The following is a 14,482-nucleotide window of genomic DNA, read 5'->3' as shown; positions in this document are numbered from 1 at the left end:
ATGATGTTCACTTTCATTAGTGATCTAGTGGTCTAGATATAAGACAGAAACTATATAAATCGTAGGTAAATGTAACCACCATATAATGTATTTATTTTTTAAAATAGATCTCAAGTAAATGATAATTAACTTATATGATCACCTCATTCAGTTTATTTGTTTGAAATAAAAACATAATTTGAGACGAGAAAATTATTTTTATCATGAATTTTGTAATTGATGATTGGGAAAATCTGTGTGATCTCCATTATCACTAACCTGAAGATTTGAAGAGAACCCGAGTTTTGATTGAAGATTAGGGGAACGAAGTCTATAAATTCTTCTTGCTGAGGCATCTCTGCACTGTAGAACCAGCCATGGGCAAGGATTCCAAGGCGAAGGAGCCCTCGGGAGGAAAGGGTAAAGGAAAGCAAGCGGCCAGCAGCGGAGCCGACGATGGTGGCGCGAAGGGAAAGGGCAAGGGCGGAAAGTCTGCAGATGGCCTTGGAACTTGTACTTACGTCAAAGGTTACGCTCTTTCCAAGATCGCCTTCTTTCAATAGTTCTTGGCAACCGATCATCGCGTTTCAGTGATGTATCATTCTTCGGTTATCGATTCCTTGTACAAGGATTTCTGGCATACCGGTTTGATTCGTATTCGGGAAAAACAAGAACTGAACTGGCGATTCTCTGCCTGGAATTTCGTCTGTCAGTTCCCTTGTCTCCTGGAGGTTGCGCAAGCTTAAGAGAAAGAAAAATCACCATTTTTACGTCATTTTTCAATTCCAAGGACTAACCTTTTTCTTCTGAATGGCCCCTTTTGTTAATTTTTCATGCAAGAAACCGAAGACTTGTGAAGGAGAGTAATTTAGAATTCTTAGATCTTGATGTTCAATTTTGACATATGTAATTTGATCGCAATTCTCTACGAGAACATCTAACTTCCTTGTCGATAACTGTGTAGTTATAAGTCGATCACAAATTTGAAAGTTTCCTCCTAACAAGGTGGCCTTGCGGCTTCTCTTTTGGAATTGTTGGGTCAACTTTGTTGTTATTTATTTTCTTTGTCGAATCTTCTGAGTTTACATGTTTCTTATACAGCAAGGCACATATTATGTGAGAAGCAAGGGAAGATTAATGAGGCATACAAAAAGCTACAAGATGGTTGGCTAGGAAATGGTGACAAGGTTCCTCCAGCTGAATTTGCCAAGGTATTCAAGCCAAGACTGCTACCCATCTAATCTTAAATCTTATAAATTAAGGGGGTTTAGTCAGGTATGTTTATGTTGGGGGTTTCTATCCAATTTTCCTATTTCTAGCAAACTGTGATTGTGGGGCGAATTCTTGTGCACTTTTTCATTTTGATATTCATTTCAGTTCAATCTTAGCGACTTACAATGGGAATGATGTGAAAGAACAATTGTGATACTCCTTGTGGAGATTCTTGCACGATTCTTTGTAACCTGAATTTCTTCACTCCGGCACGTTGCAGGAGCAAAGGTTATCCAACGTTCCAAAGGTTCTGCAACAACATTGCAGAAACTCTGACTAGCATGGCTTGGTTCACTTTGTGACGCTAGGTTCATTAATTTAAATCTTTCAATTACACTCTTAAACTCGCTTTTGCTCTTAAATCGTTCCTAAACTCATGCAATTTCGGGTAGCTCAGGACATGATTTACCTTGCAATAGATGCATGTAGGGGGATGACTGCCATGGATAGTCAAGTAAGGATCCATCAATCTAACTTGGGGAATAGAGATAGTGAGAAGAGAGGGAGGAGAGAGAAGATATAGGAACAATAAATAGGAGGAAAAAGTAAAATAAGGAAGGATACAGAGAGCAGTGATCTATGATTGTAAATCTTTTTCATCATCTACTCGTGTTGGTTTTACTCTAGTTCATCATCCATGCCCTTTAGTTCTTATCCCTAGTTCTTATCACTTTAGTTTTATGCCTGTTGGTTGCTCTCCCTCTCTCTCTCTCTATAAAGCATGCCCTATCCATAAGACCTCTGGCTTTAATAGTTGTATTAAACCAAAGAGTTGGGCTCGATCGCCCCAATGGGACATCCTAGTTGGTGGGATCATATCAGTTATGGCGTGGTATCAAAGCTCTTGTGCAATAAGCCAATCATTTTTACAATCGTTTTAATAATCCGTCAGCTTCCAAACCCCTATTATTTAAAGTATAAGGTTTTGTTCAACACTGCTGATTCCAATCGGAACTATCTCCCAACTTACTGCTCAGTTGCCTGATGTTATTTTTATTTTATGTTTAAGATGCATGTTTTATATATGACCAAATTCATGCACTCACTCACATACACACACACACTCTCTCTCTAGATTGCTGCGGAATACTCGGAATGCCCATCTGGGAAGAAGGGAGGAGATCTCGGATGGTTCCCCCGGGGCAAGATGGCAGGCCCATTTCAAGACGTCGCCTTTGCTACTCCCATCGGGGCGACCAGCGCACCATTTAAGTCCACGTAAATCACTCCTCTCACTCTCTTTTCTCATCTCTCTCTCTCTTACTATCTGTTGATGCAGCTGTATAAAAGATGTATTTTATCCATTTCAGGCATGGGTACCATGTGATTTTGTGCGAGGGCAGGAAGAACTGAAGTGAATCTTTTGAACTCTCGCTGTTCCTGGGTTGTGATCTACAATGACAACCGACCATGAAAATCATTTTCAGGGCGGATGAAGTAGAACTTAATCTATTCAGTTTTGATGGGTTTCAGCAATAATTTCTGACGTTCTGTGCTGGTATTAATCCAAAACGTTGGTACTTAGGAGGAGTTTAACGTGGAGGTCCGGATGAGATAGAGCTTAAATTATTCACTTTTGGTAGGCTTCTACAATAATTTCCAACTTTCAAGAAGTTGGTACACTGCAGGAGTTCAGCATGGAAGTAGAAAGAGAAAGATTGTTCTTAGAGGGCCTTCTCTCTTTGAAAGGTCTTGAGAAGTTTAATGTCATTTGTGGGAGGATGAAATAGGACATTCTTTATTTAGTTTGATGGTTTCTGCTATAAGTCCAACTTTGTAGGCTCGTATTTATTCAAAAAGTTAGTACTCATCAAGAGGTTTATGTAGATGTAGAGAGACTGTGTTTTAAAGGGTGCTTCTTCCTCTCGTAGGTCTTCAGATGCCCAATTACAATTTCTGGGCGGATGAGGTAGAACCTAATTTATTCAGTTTTGATAAGTTTCAATATTACTTTCCAACGTTATGAGCTTCTGTTCATTCAAAAAGTTGGCACTCAACAACAGTTTAATATGGAGGTAGAGAGAGAAAGAGGAGTATTCTTAGAGGAGCTTCTTCCTCTCAAAGAAGGTCTTCAGATGCCACAGTTGAAGGCCGGCAACGGAGAGACAGACGCCTAGAGAGAGAAAGCTCAGCCAGGCCATCCTGGAGTTAGTCGTCCTGTTCAACTCCTGCATTTCCTCCTCTCTAATATCCAAAAAAAGCACAAATTTTAGTCCCAAAATGAATAACCATCCCATCCAGGGCCTTGGATGACGGACAACGTTTCAAAATGTCGCCGTTTACGACTTTTTTGTCAAATTTTAGAACTTCTATGATTCAGAATGTCTATTGTTTTCCATCCCTGACCTCCGACGGGCAGGCGGGTTCTTGCACAAGATGGTTCCAGGACGGGACGGTTTCCGGCGAACCAAAAAAATGGGACATGGGATGAGACGAAAATAGACGTGGTCGCTCTGTTAGTTTTGTGCGAATTCTTTGTTCTGTTCGGTTCTCTGAACAGAACAAAAAACAATTCGAACAGAACATCGCAAAGATCTGTGTGTGGTTCTTTTGTTCGCTTTGTGTGAATTTAATTATTGATTTGTGCGAATGTGCAAATTTTGTTTGTTTTTGAAAAAAGAAAAGAACAGAACAAAGAACAATGCCCTGTGCGGTTCTTTTGTGCAAATTGTTTGTTCGTGTAAAACGAACAAAACAGAACAACCATGTCTAGACGAAAACCGTCCCAAACCGTCCCATTCCGGACAATCTTGCACCTTAATTGGTAAATCCCAGGAAATTAGAAAGTAATAGAATAAACTATACCGAGAGCGAAGATAAAACATTTCGTCGTGGATGGATTGGACTGTGTCTTCCAACTTCTTCAGCTCCAATTCCATTCCCTGGGACAAAAGTAGACCACAAATGTTATTCTTCTAAACTGACGCAGATCTTTGGGTGAGGGGTTGGCTTCCTAATTCTCATTATCGATAGTATAAATGTAATTTTCCAGTTTATTATTGTGTCAACTAAACGTCAAAAGAGAGGAATTCTTTCAGAAAAATGGAATTCAGTAATATTTGAATTCCAGACTCTGAATAAGATAAAAAATTCAGTATTAGAAGAATAACCCTTGAACTGAATTATTTATCCCAACGGGTTGGTAACAAAAAATGGATAAATTTATTTAGAGAAAACTTAAATTACTAAGATGTTATCAACTTCATCGTATTGCAAAACTGAATTCCCGAGTATGGTGAACAATTTCATTTCAACATCGGTTTTTGCCACACTAATTGCATTCAAAAATTTTATTAATTTCGACGCTAAACTATACGAAAAGTGTATGCCAATAGGCAGCGTTTTATCATGAGAAGGAGCAATAAAGAGCTTTATTCTTTCTCCTACTGTTCTTGTTCATCTAATATTCATGTACATTGACTAATTAAGATATTCAAAAGCGATAAAAAATGTAATCAAATGAAACTTGATATCTCTACGTCCATCGACTAAATAAAACACCGCAAGAAGATCAATTGCAACGGCGGCAATTTTTGGCAAGGTTAAATTTTGCAAAAAAATAATAATGAATGGAGTCCCAGAAATCCTTGAAATATTCAGAAATCAGGTAATATTATGCATAATTTCTTGAGAGTAGGCATCGGGAATTGGATCGGATCGGATCGTTCGAATCTTGATCAACAGATTCGAACGACCAAAATCCGATTCAAACGATCTGTTCGAATCTTTCGATCGAACAGACCCTTTGTTCGTGTTTGATCGAAAGTTTCGAACGAACAATTTGGTTTGTTTGTGTTTGATTGCCATTTGCTCGACCTTGTTTGAACAAGTTCAAACAATTTCGAACAAATGGCCAGCAGCGCCAGCAACCGCCAGCGACTCTCTTAGGCAGCCGCTGGCACCGCTTGCAGCCGCTGGATGGTCACTGGCCAGCGCTGGCCGGCGCTGGCGGCTGCTGGCCGGCGCTCGCGACCGCTGGCCGGAGCTGGCGGCTGATGGCCGGAGCTAGCCGCCGCTGACCAGCACTGGCGGCGGCTGGATGGTCACTGGCTGGTGCTGGGCGGCCGCTGGCAGGCTCTGGCGGCCGCTGGCCGGCGCTGGATGGTTGCTGGCTGGTGCTGGCGGCCACTGGCGCCGCCGGATTCGAACATTCGATTTGATCTGATTCGAACAACGTGTTCGAATCGGATCTTATTCGAACATTCGATCTGAACAGCCACCCTAGTGGAACAATCCGATCCGAACAGATGCTCAGATCAGGTTTGGATCAGATTTGAACAGGGCAGATCGGTGTTCGGGTTCGATCGTTTGTGTTGAGAAATATGTGTTACAAGCCCAGAGAAATAAGCCCAAGCCCAGAGAAAAAGGCCCAAATCGAAATACTACCTTATCGGGCCCACTAGGAGACAGTGGGGCCCACCGCAAAAAGCTAACGGCTAGTTAAAACTAGCCATTGGGCGACTGCCCAAACGGCTCCTATAAATACTGATGAAAAAGCTCTCTTATGCACTCTTTTTGAATGAAATAAAATTTTTCCTTCTTTTCTCAATCTGCACTTCAACGATCCTCAGCATCTTGTCAGTTCGAATGCCTGATACGATCGAACATTCGAACGATCTGTCCGAATCCCCGAAGCCTACTTGAGAGTACGATTCGAGAGAAAAATTCTTTAAAAAAAGTATTCCAGCGAAAAAATTGATGTAATTTAATTGAACGATCATCTTGTCAAACTAAGCATCAACACACACTTTGCTGAAGGAAGAAATTTGTGATAAGCGGATAATTTCGAAGACACATTTATTTATTTCCTTTTCAAAAGCAAGTGACGAGTGATACTCCCAAAAGAAAATATAGGCCAATAAAAAACGTCGAGGTTTCACATATATTTGTTTCGATGTAAATTCTCATATATTTTTAATTTCGTACAGAGAAGATTCAGTAGCCTATATTATTTGAAGGGAAAGTGCGATGTGATTTCCCTCGAGAAGATAGTTGAAAAAAAATAACTCCACGCTTTTAGATGTTTCGATGCATACCTTTTATCAAAATTGTCATTATTCACCTCAGAGATAATATAAAAAGCAACATAATTTACCACATTTCTGGTTTTATGGCTTTCATCTCTTACTCATAGTTTAGGACTTCAAAGAGAAGAAAATCTTTGACCGTAAACTATGGCCTAGTTTTAACGCTTCAAACAATGATTTCATGAAAACATCATGAAAATTCCTAAACTAGATGTTCAAAAAGCATCATTGCTTTGCAACTTTCAGGCTTCTGTGGTTTAAATTCCTTTCCTGCTTTCTCGGTGATACCAAAGATTTTAAAAAAAAATTGAAAGAAACAAAAGTCAACAAAAGTTCTTGATTTATACCTCGACTTGCCCTTTCTTGGCGACCTTGGGCCAGTCCTTGGTAGCAATCCCACTCTTCCATTCAAAATCCACCGTAAGAGTTACTGCAGGCTTATGCTCAGGTGTCCAGAAGCAGACCAAATGATCTCCATCTTCCGATGTGACGAATGCAAAATTCCCCAATTCAACGTTCTCAGCATAGTGCAAGCTATTCCCATGGGGAGAAGAAACCTAAAAAGTCAACCGCATAAGAGAGATCTAAACCGTTAGCCCCAAGAAATCCAAATAACCAAACCCATGATAATCAACTGCCCAGAAGAAACTAATTAAACTCATAAGATAAACCTACCCTGACAGTAACACGATGGGTCTCCGGAAGAGGAGGAGGCGTTTGGCCTTCGACGGCGTTTGGGTTGACGACGGAGTATTTGCCGACGGACATCGCGTTGGGGCGGATATCTTCAGCTATGCACTTCGTGTGACCGGATTGCAGTTCGAATCGAAGACACAGAGCAGGGGAAAGAATACAAAGGGCAACAAACCCGAGGAGCTGGAATCGAGCGATCCGCATCATCTCCGAGATTGAAGCTTTTCTGAAAAAATCGAATTGGGTCGATTGGATTGATAGAAAAACGATCTGGGTATGGATTGGAGAGAGGAAAGGGGGGGATTTCTGGAGGCAGATGGGGAGTTGGGCAGGGGAGGAGATGCAAAAGTCTTAGTTTTCTTCGACGGCTGATCGGCGGATTTGTTTAGGCGGAGTTGACCGTTCGATGGGTCGGTTTCCGTGGTCCCTTCTGAGGGTGCAGCAGCGGAGATCTAAATCTGGCCGTCCGATTGGGTGCTTGTGATTAGAGAGTTTGTCTAGGTTGTGTATGCCTGGGTCAGATCAGGTTGACCAAACCATGAGGCATGAACTTAGGGTGCACCTAGATTTTGACTGCAGCATTCCGCGTCTCTTTGCATTTTTTTTGGTCGTGTTTATAGATCCATCCTTCTATCTATGTCTCTCTATCTGGACATATATCCATCGATCTATTTATCTATTTATCTACATCCATCTATGTATATACATCCATCCATCTATCTATCCATCCATCCATCTATTTATCTTTCCACCCTCTATCTGTCTACCCATCCATCCATCTATCTACCCACCCATCTATCCATCCATTCACCTATCTATCTATCCACCCATCTATCCATCCGTCCATCTATCTATCCATCCATTCACATATCTATCTATCCATCCATCTATATATCTATCTATCCATCCCTCTATCTGTCCACCCATCCATCCATCTACCTATCCATCCATTCATATTATCTACTTATCTATCTATCCATCCATCCATCTACTTATCTATCTATCCATCCATTCATCTATTTATCTATCTATCCATCCAGCTGTCTATCCATCCATCCATCTATTTATCTATCTATCCATCAGTCTATCCATCCATCCATATATTTATCCATCCATCCACCCATCTATCCATCCATTCATCTATTTATCTATCTATCCCCCCCATCTATCCATGCATTCATCTATATGTGTATCTATTCGCCCATCTATCAATCTTTATGTATGCACACATAGATGTCTGTATGTATCTATGAGACTAGATGTATATATATACTATATATCTATATTTCAGTTTATATATGTATCCATCCGTATATCGACTATACGTCAGTATATCTATCTATTACTATGTCCCTGTAATTATTGGTCAATCTGTCCGTCCATCTATCTATCAATATCTATTGATTTCTATCTACACATTGGTGTGTTTGTTAGTCAATCTGTCAACTAATATTGGGTTAATAGCACTAAATGTCCCAAACTTTTTCAAAACTATGAGATATGACCTAAACTTTTTTTTTGGCACGGTATAATCCCAAACTCTCTAAGTCGATGCCGACATATCCCGGTGATGACGTGGAATCCATCGTGGCTGCCAGGTGGATTTTCGGCCAGATTTTGACCTGACAGAATCCACCTGGCAGCCACGATGGATTCCACGTCATAACGGGGATTCCATCTGCCAGGTGTTTTCCGATAAGAGAGAGAGAGAGGCATTCTAGAGAGGGAGAGAAGTAGAGAGAGAGGCATTCTAGAGAGAGGCATTCTAGAGAGAGAAAGGGAGAGAGAGAGGCATTCTAGAGAAAGAAAGAGAGGCATTCTAGAGAGAGAAAGAGAGGCATTCTAGAGAGAGAGAGAGAGGGAGAGTGAGGCGTTCTAGAGAGACCCGACCGAATCAAATCGCGCGGGAGAGAGAGGAGGCGCAGAAATAGAGACATAGACAGAGAGAGAGGGGAAGGTTATTGGCGATCGTCTTAGATGTTGGAGAGGAAGAGAAAGAGAGTGAGAAGGGGGGGAGAGAGAGAGAGAAAGAGAGTGAGATTTATCAAGGGTTCAAGAGAGAGAGAGGGAGGGGAGAGGGGAGGGAGAGGTTCGTCGTCAATTAGAACATATTCTAGAACATATTCTAGATTCGTCGTCAGATCATGGAAGGGACATCAAGCTCCCAATCGTTTAGAAGCATCGCGACGCGTTTGCGTTGCAGACCGAGTACAATGGTGTAAACCGATGCTTGATTCTTTCTATTACAGACATTGCTGCCTCCTGTGAATGGTGATTTCTTCATAGAATAAAATATCTGACGAGGATTGAAGGGAATCACGAACTCCAAATTGATTGACTGGATCAAATGGATCTGATCCCGACGCACACTCCCGTAATCGCCGTCCCGTGCCCTTGGGCAAGCCAAGAATCATCATGCTGTCGAACTTGCCATCTCGCGGCCAAGCGGGGCTCTTCCCCCATCTCTCTACGTGGCCATCTCTCTTAGACGAGTCGCTCGGGGGCTACTGGACGACGTTCTATCCAACGGATTACTTGATGCCATGGCCGCTTCGTCCCCTCCAAGAAGAAGGCTTTGCAAGGACGCCTTCGCCGACTCTCTACAAGACAATCCAAAAACTTCCTACCATCTTTGGATGGTAACTTCTCTCTCTCTAGAATGCGCCTCTCTCTTATCAGAAAACACCTGGCAGGTGGAATCCCCGTTATGACGTGGAATCCATCGTGGCTGCCAGGTGGATTCCGCCAGGTCAAAATCTGGCCGGAAATCCACCTGGCAGCCACGATGGATTCCACGTCATCACCGGGATATGTCGGCATCGACTTAGAGAGTTTGGGATTATACCGTGCCAAAAAAAAAGTTTAGGTTATATCTCATAGTTTTGAAAAAGTTTGGGACATTTCGTGCTATTAACCCACTAATATATATCAGTTCATTGAATGTGTCCATCCTTCGATGTATGTACCTCTATATCTGTACGCACATCTCCCTAGTTATCTCTATATATCTCTTCTATAATTTACCTTCGTATCTCCGTTTATGTATATCTATCTAATTATCACCCTAATTAGTTAATCCAAAATATCCACTTCCCTTTAAAATAGGTCTGTAAAACCCTCTTTCTACCTCCCTTTTTTTCTTCCCCTTTCTATCTATTTGAATGAACATCAGTATCCCTTGAATGTATCAGTACGAGTCTATTTCTATCTTCCTTGACATTCAACTACACATCTGTCATTCCATGCCAGTACATCTACCAGTGAAAACGAGTTTCCATTTCCCTTTATTTCCAACTGCCTTTCTATCTTCACGTATTTATCTAACGTTATATTTAACTGCATAACCGTCCACTCGTCTCTTTCTTCCTGTAAATCTATTAATCAGCCCGAGAGACTGATATGGTTCGTCCTTTTGGCTCTCAAGTAGTATTTTTGTATAAATGTATATAATTCTCAGTCTCTAAACATAAATACCAGTCCAACTTTCTGTCAACGGGTCCATCAAACTGAAGCTAGAACCCTAAAATATTCAACGAGAGGTGGGGAAACAGCAAACCTGGACTGAACACCAGGCGCGCATTCACACGAGCCAGCCAATCTCAGCACTCTTTCTCTCTCTATAACTTTTCAAACTTCGGAAAATTTACATCTATAAGTGAAAACTTCCTACAGTTAGTAATTTATCGGTGAAACACAAGAACTTAGATTGCGTTCCTCATGATGGGAATTTTATAAGTAAGCATCTTCAACCTCCAAATTTACTTTTAAAGTGTCTTCGAAAAACTTACTTCTATCAGTGAAAATTTTATGTTGTTTTCAATGTATCGGTAGAACCCAAGGACTCAGATTGAGTTCCTCGCGACGGTCATTTTATATGTAAGCATCATTAACCTTCAAATTTACTTCTAAAAGTGTCTTCGAAAAACTTACTTCTATCAGTGAAAATTTTCTAATGTTATCAATGTATCGGTAGAACCCAAGGACTCAGATTGTGTTCCTCGTGATGGTAATTTTATATGTGAGCATCTTCAACCTTCAAATTTACTTCTAACAGCGTCGTCGGAAAACTTGCTTCTGTCAGTGAAAATTTTCTGTTGTTATAAATGTATCGGTGAAACCCATGAAGTTAGATCGAGTTCCTCGTGATGGAAGTTTCATATGTAAGGGTCTTCAACCTTCAAATCTAGATTATTCCTAAAAGCGTCTTCGAAAAACTTACATCTATCTGTTAAAATTTTCTGTTATTATCGATGTACAGGTGAAACCCAAAACTTATATCGAGTTCCTTGTGATGGGAATTTTATATGTAAGCGTCTTCAACCTTCAAATCTAGTTTACTTCTAAAAGCTTACTTCTATCAGTGAAAATTTTCAGTTGTCATCGATAGATAGGTGAAACCCAAGAACTAATCTGGAGTTCCTCGTGATGGGAATTTTCTATGTAAGCGTCTTCGAGCTTCAAATTCTTCAATATCGTTGGAACAATTTCATGCTTTCATTCGTGGGGCACAGAGAGAGAGAGTGATAAAAGTGAGAGCGAGTGAAAGAGATAGAACGATAGGTGGAGTGAAGAGTTAGACGGAGAGATAAATAAATAGATAGAGACATAGAAAGAGCGATACAGAGGGACATAGAGAGGATAATTAGAGACTCAGAAATAGAGAGGAAGGAGGGAGAGAGAGAGAGAGAGAGAGTGATCCTAACCAAGATGAGCAACTCTAACTATTTCATCTACCCCTATCGCTCCCGCTAACTCTTTTCTCTCTCTCTCTCAAGTCGGCGTTGACGTATTTACGACGCGGCAAGCTGATCGGCGAGGGCGCATTGAACGTCGCTCTGAGCAAGTTGTGAGAAAACCGATGCAAAAGGGTCACCACAATAACTGCGCCCCCATCTTGCATTCAATCTCGCCCTATCGACCTTCAACAACTCCACCCCCATTAATGGAGTAGGTGGGATCAAACTCAGTTCATTGCGCGCTTCATCCCCTCCATTCACTGCCCACTGCTCGCTTCATGGAGATGGCGACGGAGAAGAACGCGGCGGCGGAGAAGCGAGGAGAGGACGAAGCTGCGACTCCGAAGAATGAGCCGGCGGAAACGGTGCTTCGCGTAGCTTCCATGGGGCTTTGCATTACAGCTCTCGTCATCACGCTGAAGAACACAGACTCCTCAGAAAGTTATGGCACCGTCTCATTCAACGATCTCAACGGCCTCAAGTAATCTGTCCTGCCCATTTCTGCTTATTGTCCTTCTTGTTCTTCATGTTCTTCTCCCTCTCCTTCTCATTCTTTCTCTTCCTCTTCTCTTTCTTCTTCCTTGCCGTTATCAATATCATCTTCTCATCCTTCTTCTGCTGTTTACTACATAGTCTAATTCATACATTGTTCTTCTTCTTGTATTTCTGGTCGTACTTCTAATCATCTTCTTCTATTTTGTATCTTCTTCTGTATCGAAAAGAAAAATCTTCTTCTAATATTTCTCCATGTACTAATCAGCGTCTTCTATTTCTACTACTACTACTTCTGCATCCTAGACTATTTCTGGTCTTCTCCTTCTTCATCTTATTCTTCATGTTCTCCTTCGTCCTCTGTCATCATCATTATCTTCTCAAAAAAATAATCATCATCATCTTCTCTATCTTCTTATTATTATTCATCATCATCAGCTTCTTCTTCTTCTTGTGCTCATATTTATGCTTCTTATATTCGTCTACATCATCATCCTCTCTATCTTCTTCTTATATTAATCTGTCTACTTCTTATCGTCATCTCTATCATATTCATCGTCGTCGTCGTCTTTATAATCTAATATTTCTTTTTCTACCTATATTTTTCTTCGTCGTCTTTATCATCTTCTTCTTCTTTTACTTCATTGACTTCCTCGTCCCAATCTATATCTTTACCCGGGTGTTCGTTTCTTTATAGGTTCTTGGTGTATGCAAGCGGAATCTGCGCCGGCTACTCTTTTTTTTCCGCACTTTACATGGCAAAATTTCGACGCTCGTCGGATCGCGCTCCCGCATGGACTCTTTTTGTCTGCGATCAGGTGAGCTCAGTACAATCAAGAGTTACAATTATGAACATTTTTCGTAAACCCGTGACTGGAACTATATGAATTCTCGTGATTAGATCCGCATGTGCTATGTTTTTTTCTGAAAATCCACGATAATATGATGCACACAGACTAACTTTAGAAAGTTAATATGCTTTAACTTGTCTCTGACCCACGACAAGAACTATGTGTAATCAACATGTGCTGCGAATTTTTTTGCTGAATAGTCTGGTGCATTTACAGGAACGAAAGAAGACCTGCAAGTGCTAATTTATTCCGTAGATTCGTGATAAGAAATGTATGAAATCACATGATCAGAACTACGTGTGCTATCTCTTTCTGTGAATTCATGATAGTAGTATGCACACAAAATTACGTTAAATAAATGATAGGAACTCTATGTAACACGATAACCAGATCTTTATGTGCTCATACAATTAACGCTAACTTATTCCGAAGATCCATGATAAGAGCTCTGTGAAAACATGATTATATCTTCATGTACTATGTTTCAATGCGGAATTAATGAGGATAGTCTGCACATGCGATAACGTTGGAAGATCTGCAGGTGCTAACCTACTTGTTGCTGGCGGCGGCGACGGCGGCGGCCGATCTAGTGTATCTCGCTCATATGGGCAACGAAAGAGCGACATGGAGCAAAGTCTGTAGCACGTTCGGAAACTTCTGCAGATTGGGCACGGCGGCGACGGGGATGACGTTTGCGGCGACGGCCTGCTACGTGGGCATGTCACTCACGTCATCTTACCGGCTCTTCAGCGCCTACGACGCCCCGGTCACCCCTTTCATCTCTAAAGGCGGAGAGATCGCTGCCGTCGCGTTCAATGGATGATGAGAAACTAAGGGAAGAGCTCTCTGTGTGATATAAGAAGGGTCACTGGTGCTTAATAGTTAATACAGAAGAATAACAGCTCGTAGAAGGAACCGAAGTTCAGTGCTGTTCTTGGGTTAAATGTGTTTCATGAGGTTCTTGTTTCAAGATGTGTGATCCACTGAAACAGCTCGGTTATTTCCTGTGTTTGTATTGTTCTTGGCCAGGAAAATATCTATTGTCCGTGGTTTTTGTATCAGTAACAGGTTTGAGAGGTCATTAAGATAAATTTTCGGTTGGACTAAGGCCAACAATCTCTGTATAAACAAAATGATGTTAGCTAAACCTCTCTGACAGCTAGATATCCAAAAGCATGAGATATTGCTTTGTTTCTTACGAAAAAGTAGAATTGGAAGACAGGGCCTAGCAAGGCATGTAAGGAGTAAAGGTTCACTAACTGTAAATAAAATACTGAAGATACAAACTAGAAGATTAAATATTGGTCTGAGACTTTCGATTATAAAAGGCCCTAGGCTGGCTTGGTACTACAAAGCCGAAATAGAGGTCTGAGCCATAGGATTAGAAAAGGCCCAAGCCTGGCTCTTTACTAAGCCTAATGTATAAGCTTAA

At 41.2% G+C, this 14,482-nt stretch overlaps 3 protein-coding genes across 3 annotated transcripts; 2 read left to right on the top strand and 1 right to left on the bottom strand.

Annotated features, from left to right (window-relative positions):
- The first annotated feature begins 333 nt into the window (after nucleotides 1–333).
- On the top strand, nucleotides 334–2,730 carry LOC144704188 (FKBP-like peptidyl-prolyl cis-trans isomerase family protein). Its single transcript, XM_078576482.1, has 4 exons — nucleotides 334–507; nucleotides 1,081–1,190; nucleotides 2,327–2,469; nucleotides 2,562–2,730. The coding sequence occupies exons 1-4, from the start codon at nucleotides 357–359 to the stop codon at nucleotides 2,602–2,604; spliced, it is 447 nt and encodes a 148-aa protein (XP_078432608.1). The 5' UTR covers nucleotides 334–356; the 3' UTR covers nucleotides 2,605–2,730.
- Nucleotides 2,731–3,198: 468 nt separating this feature from the next.
- LOC144704187 (transmembrane emp24 domain-containing protein p24delta7-like) lies at nucleotides 3,199–7,336 on the bottom strand. The gene is made up of 4 exons (XM_078576481.1): nucleotides 6,954–7,336; nucleotides 6,626–6,835; nucleotides 4,057–4,133; nucleotides 3,199–3,435 (listed from the first exon to the last, which is right to left on the bottom strand). The coding sequence occupies exons 1-4, from the start codon at nucleotides 7,176–7,178 to the stop codon at nucleotides 3,291–3,293; spliced, it is 657 nt and encodes a 218-aa protein (XP_078432607.1). The 5' UTR covers nucleotides 7,179–7,336; the 3' UTR covers nucleotides 3,199–3,290.
- A 4,565-nt stretch (nucleotides 7,337–11,901) lies between these two features.
- Nucleotides 11,902–14,111, top strand: LOC144704308 (CASP-like protein 2A1). Its single transcript, XM_078576688.1, has 3 exons — nucleotides 11,902–12,188; nucleotides 12,897–13,017; nucleotides 13,592–14,111. The coding sequence occupies exons 1-3, from the start codon at nucleotides 11,986–11,988 to the stop codon at nucleotides 13,871–13,873; spliced, it is 606 nt and encodes a 201-aa protein (XP_078432814.1). The 5' UTR covers nucleotides 11,902–11,985; the 3' UTR covers nucleotides 13,874–14,111.
- Nucleotides 14,112–14,482: the final 371 nt, after the last annotated feature.

This window comes from Wolffia australiana, chromosome 6, assembly GCF_029677425.1.
Source record: "Wolffia australiana isolate 7733 chromosome 6, ASM2967742v1".
In the NCBI taxonomy this organism is placed as follows: Eukaryota; Viridiplantae; Streptophyta; class Magnoliopsida; order Alismatales; family Araceae; genus Wolffia; species Wolffia australiana.
The sequence above is the reverse complement of the archived record's forward strand: the minus strand, read 5'-3'. Positions and strand labels throughout refer to the sequence as shown.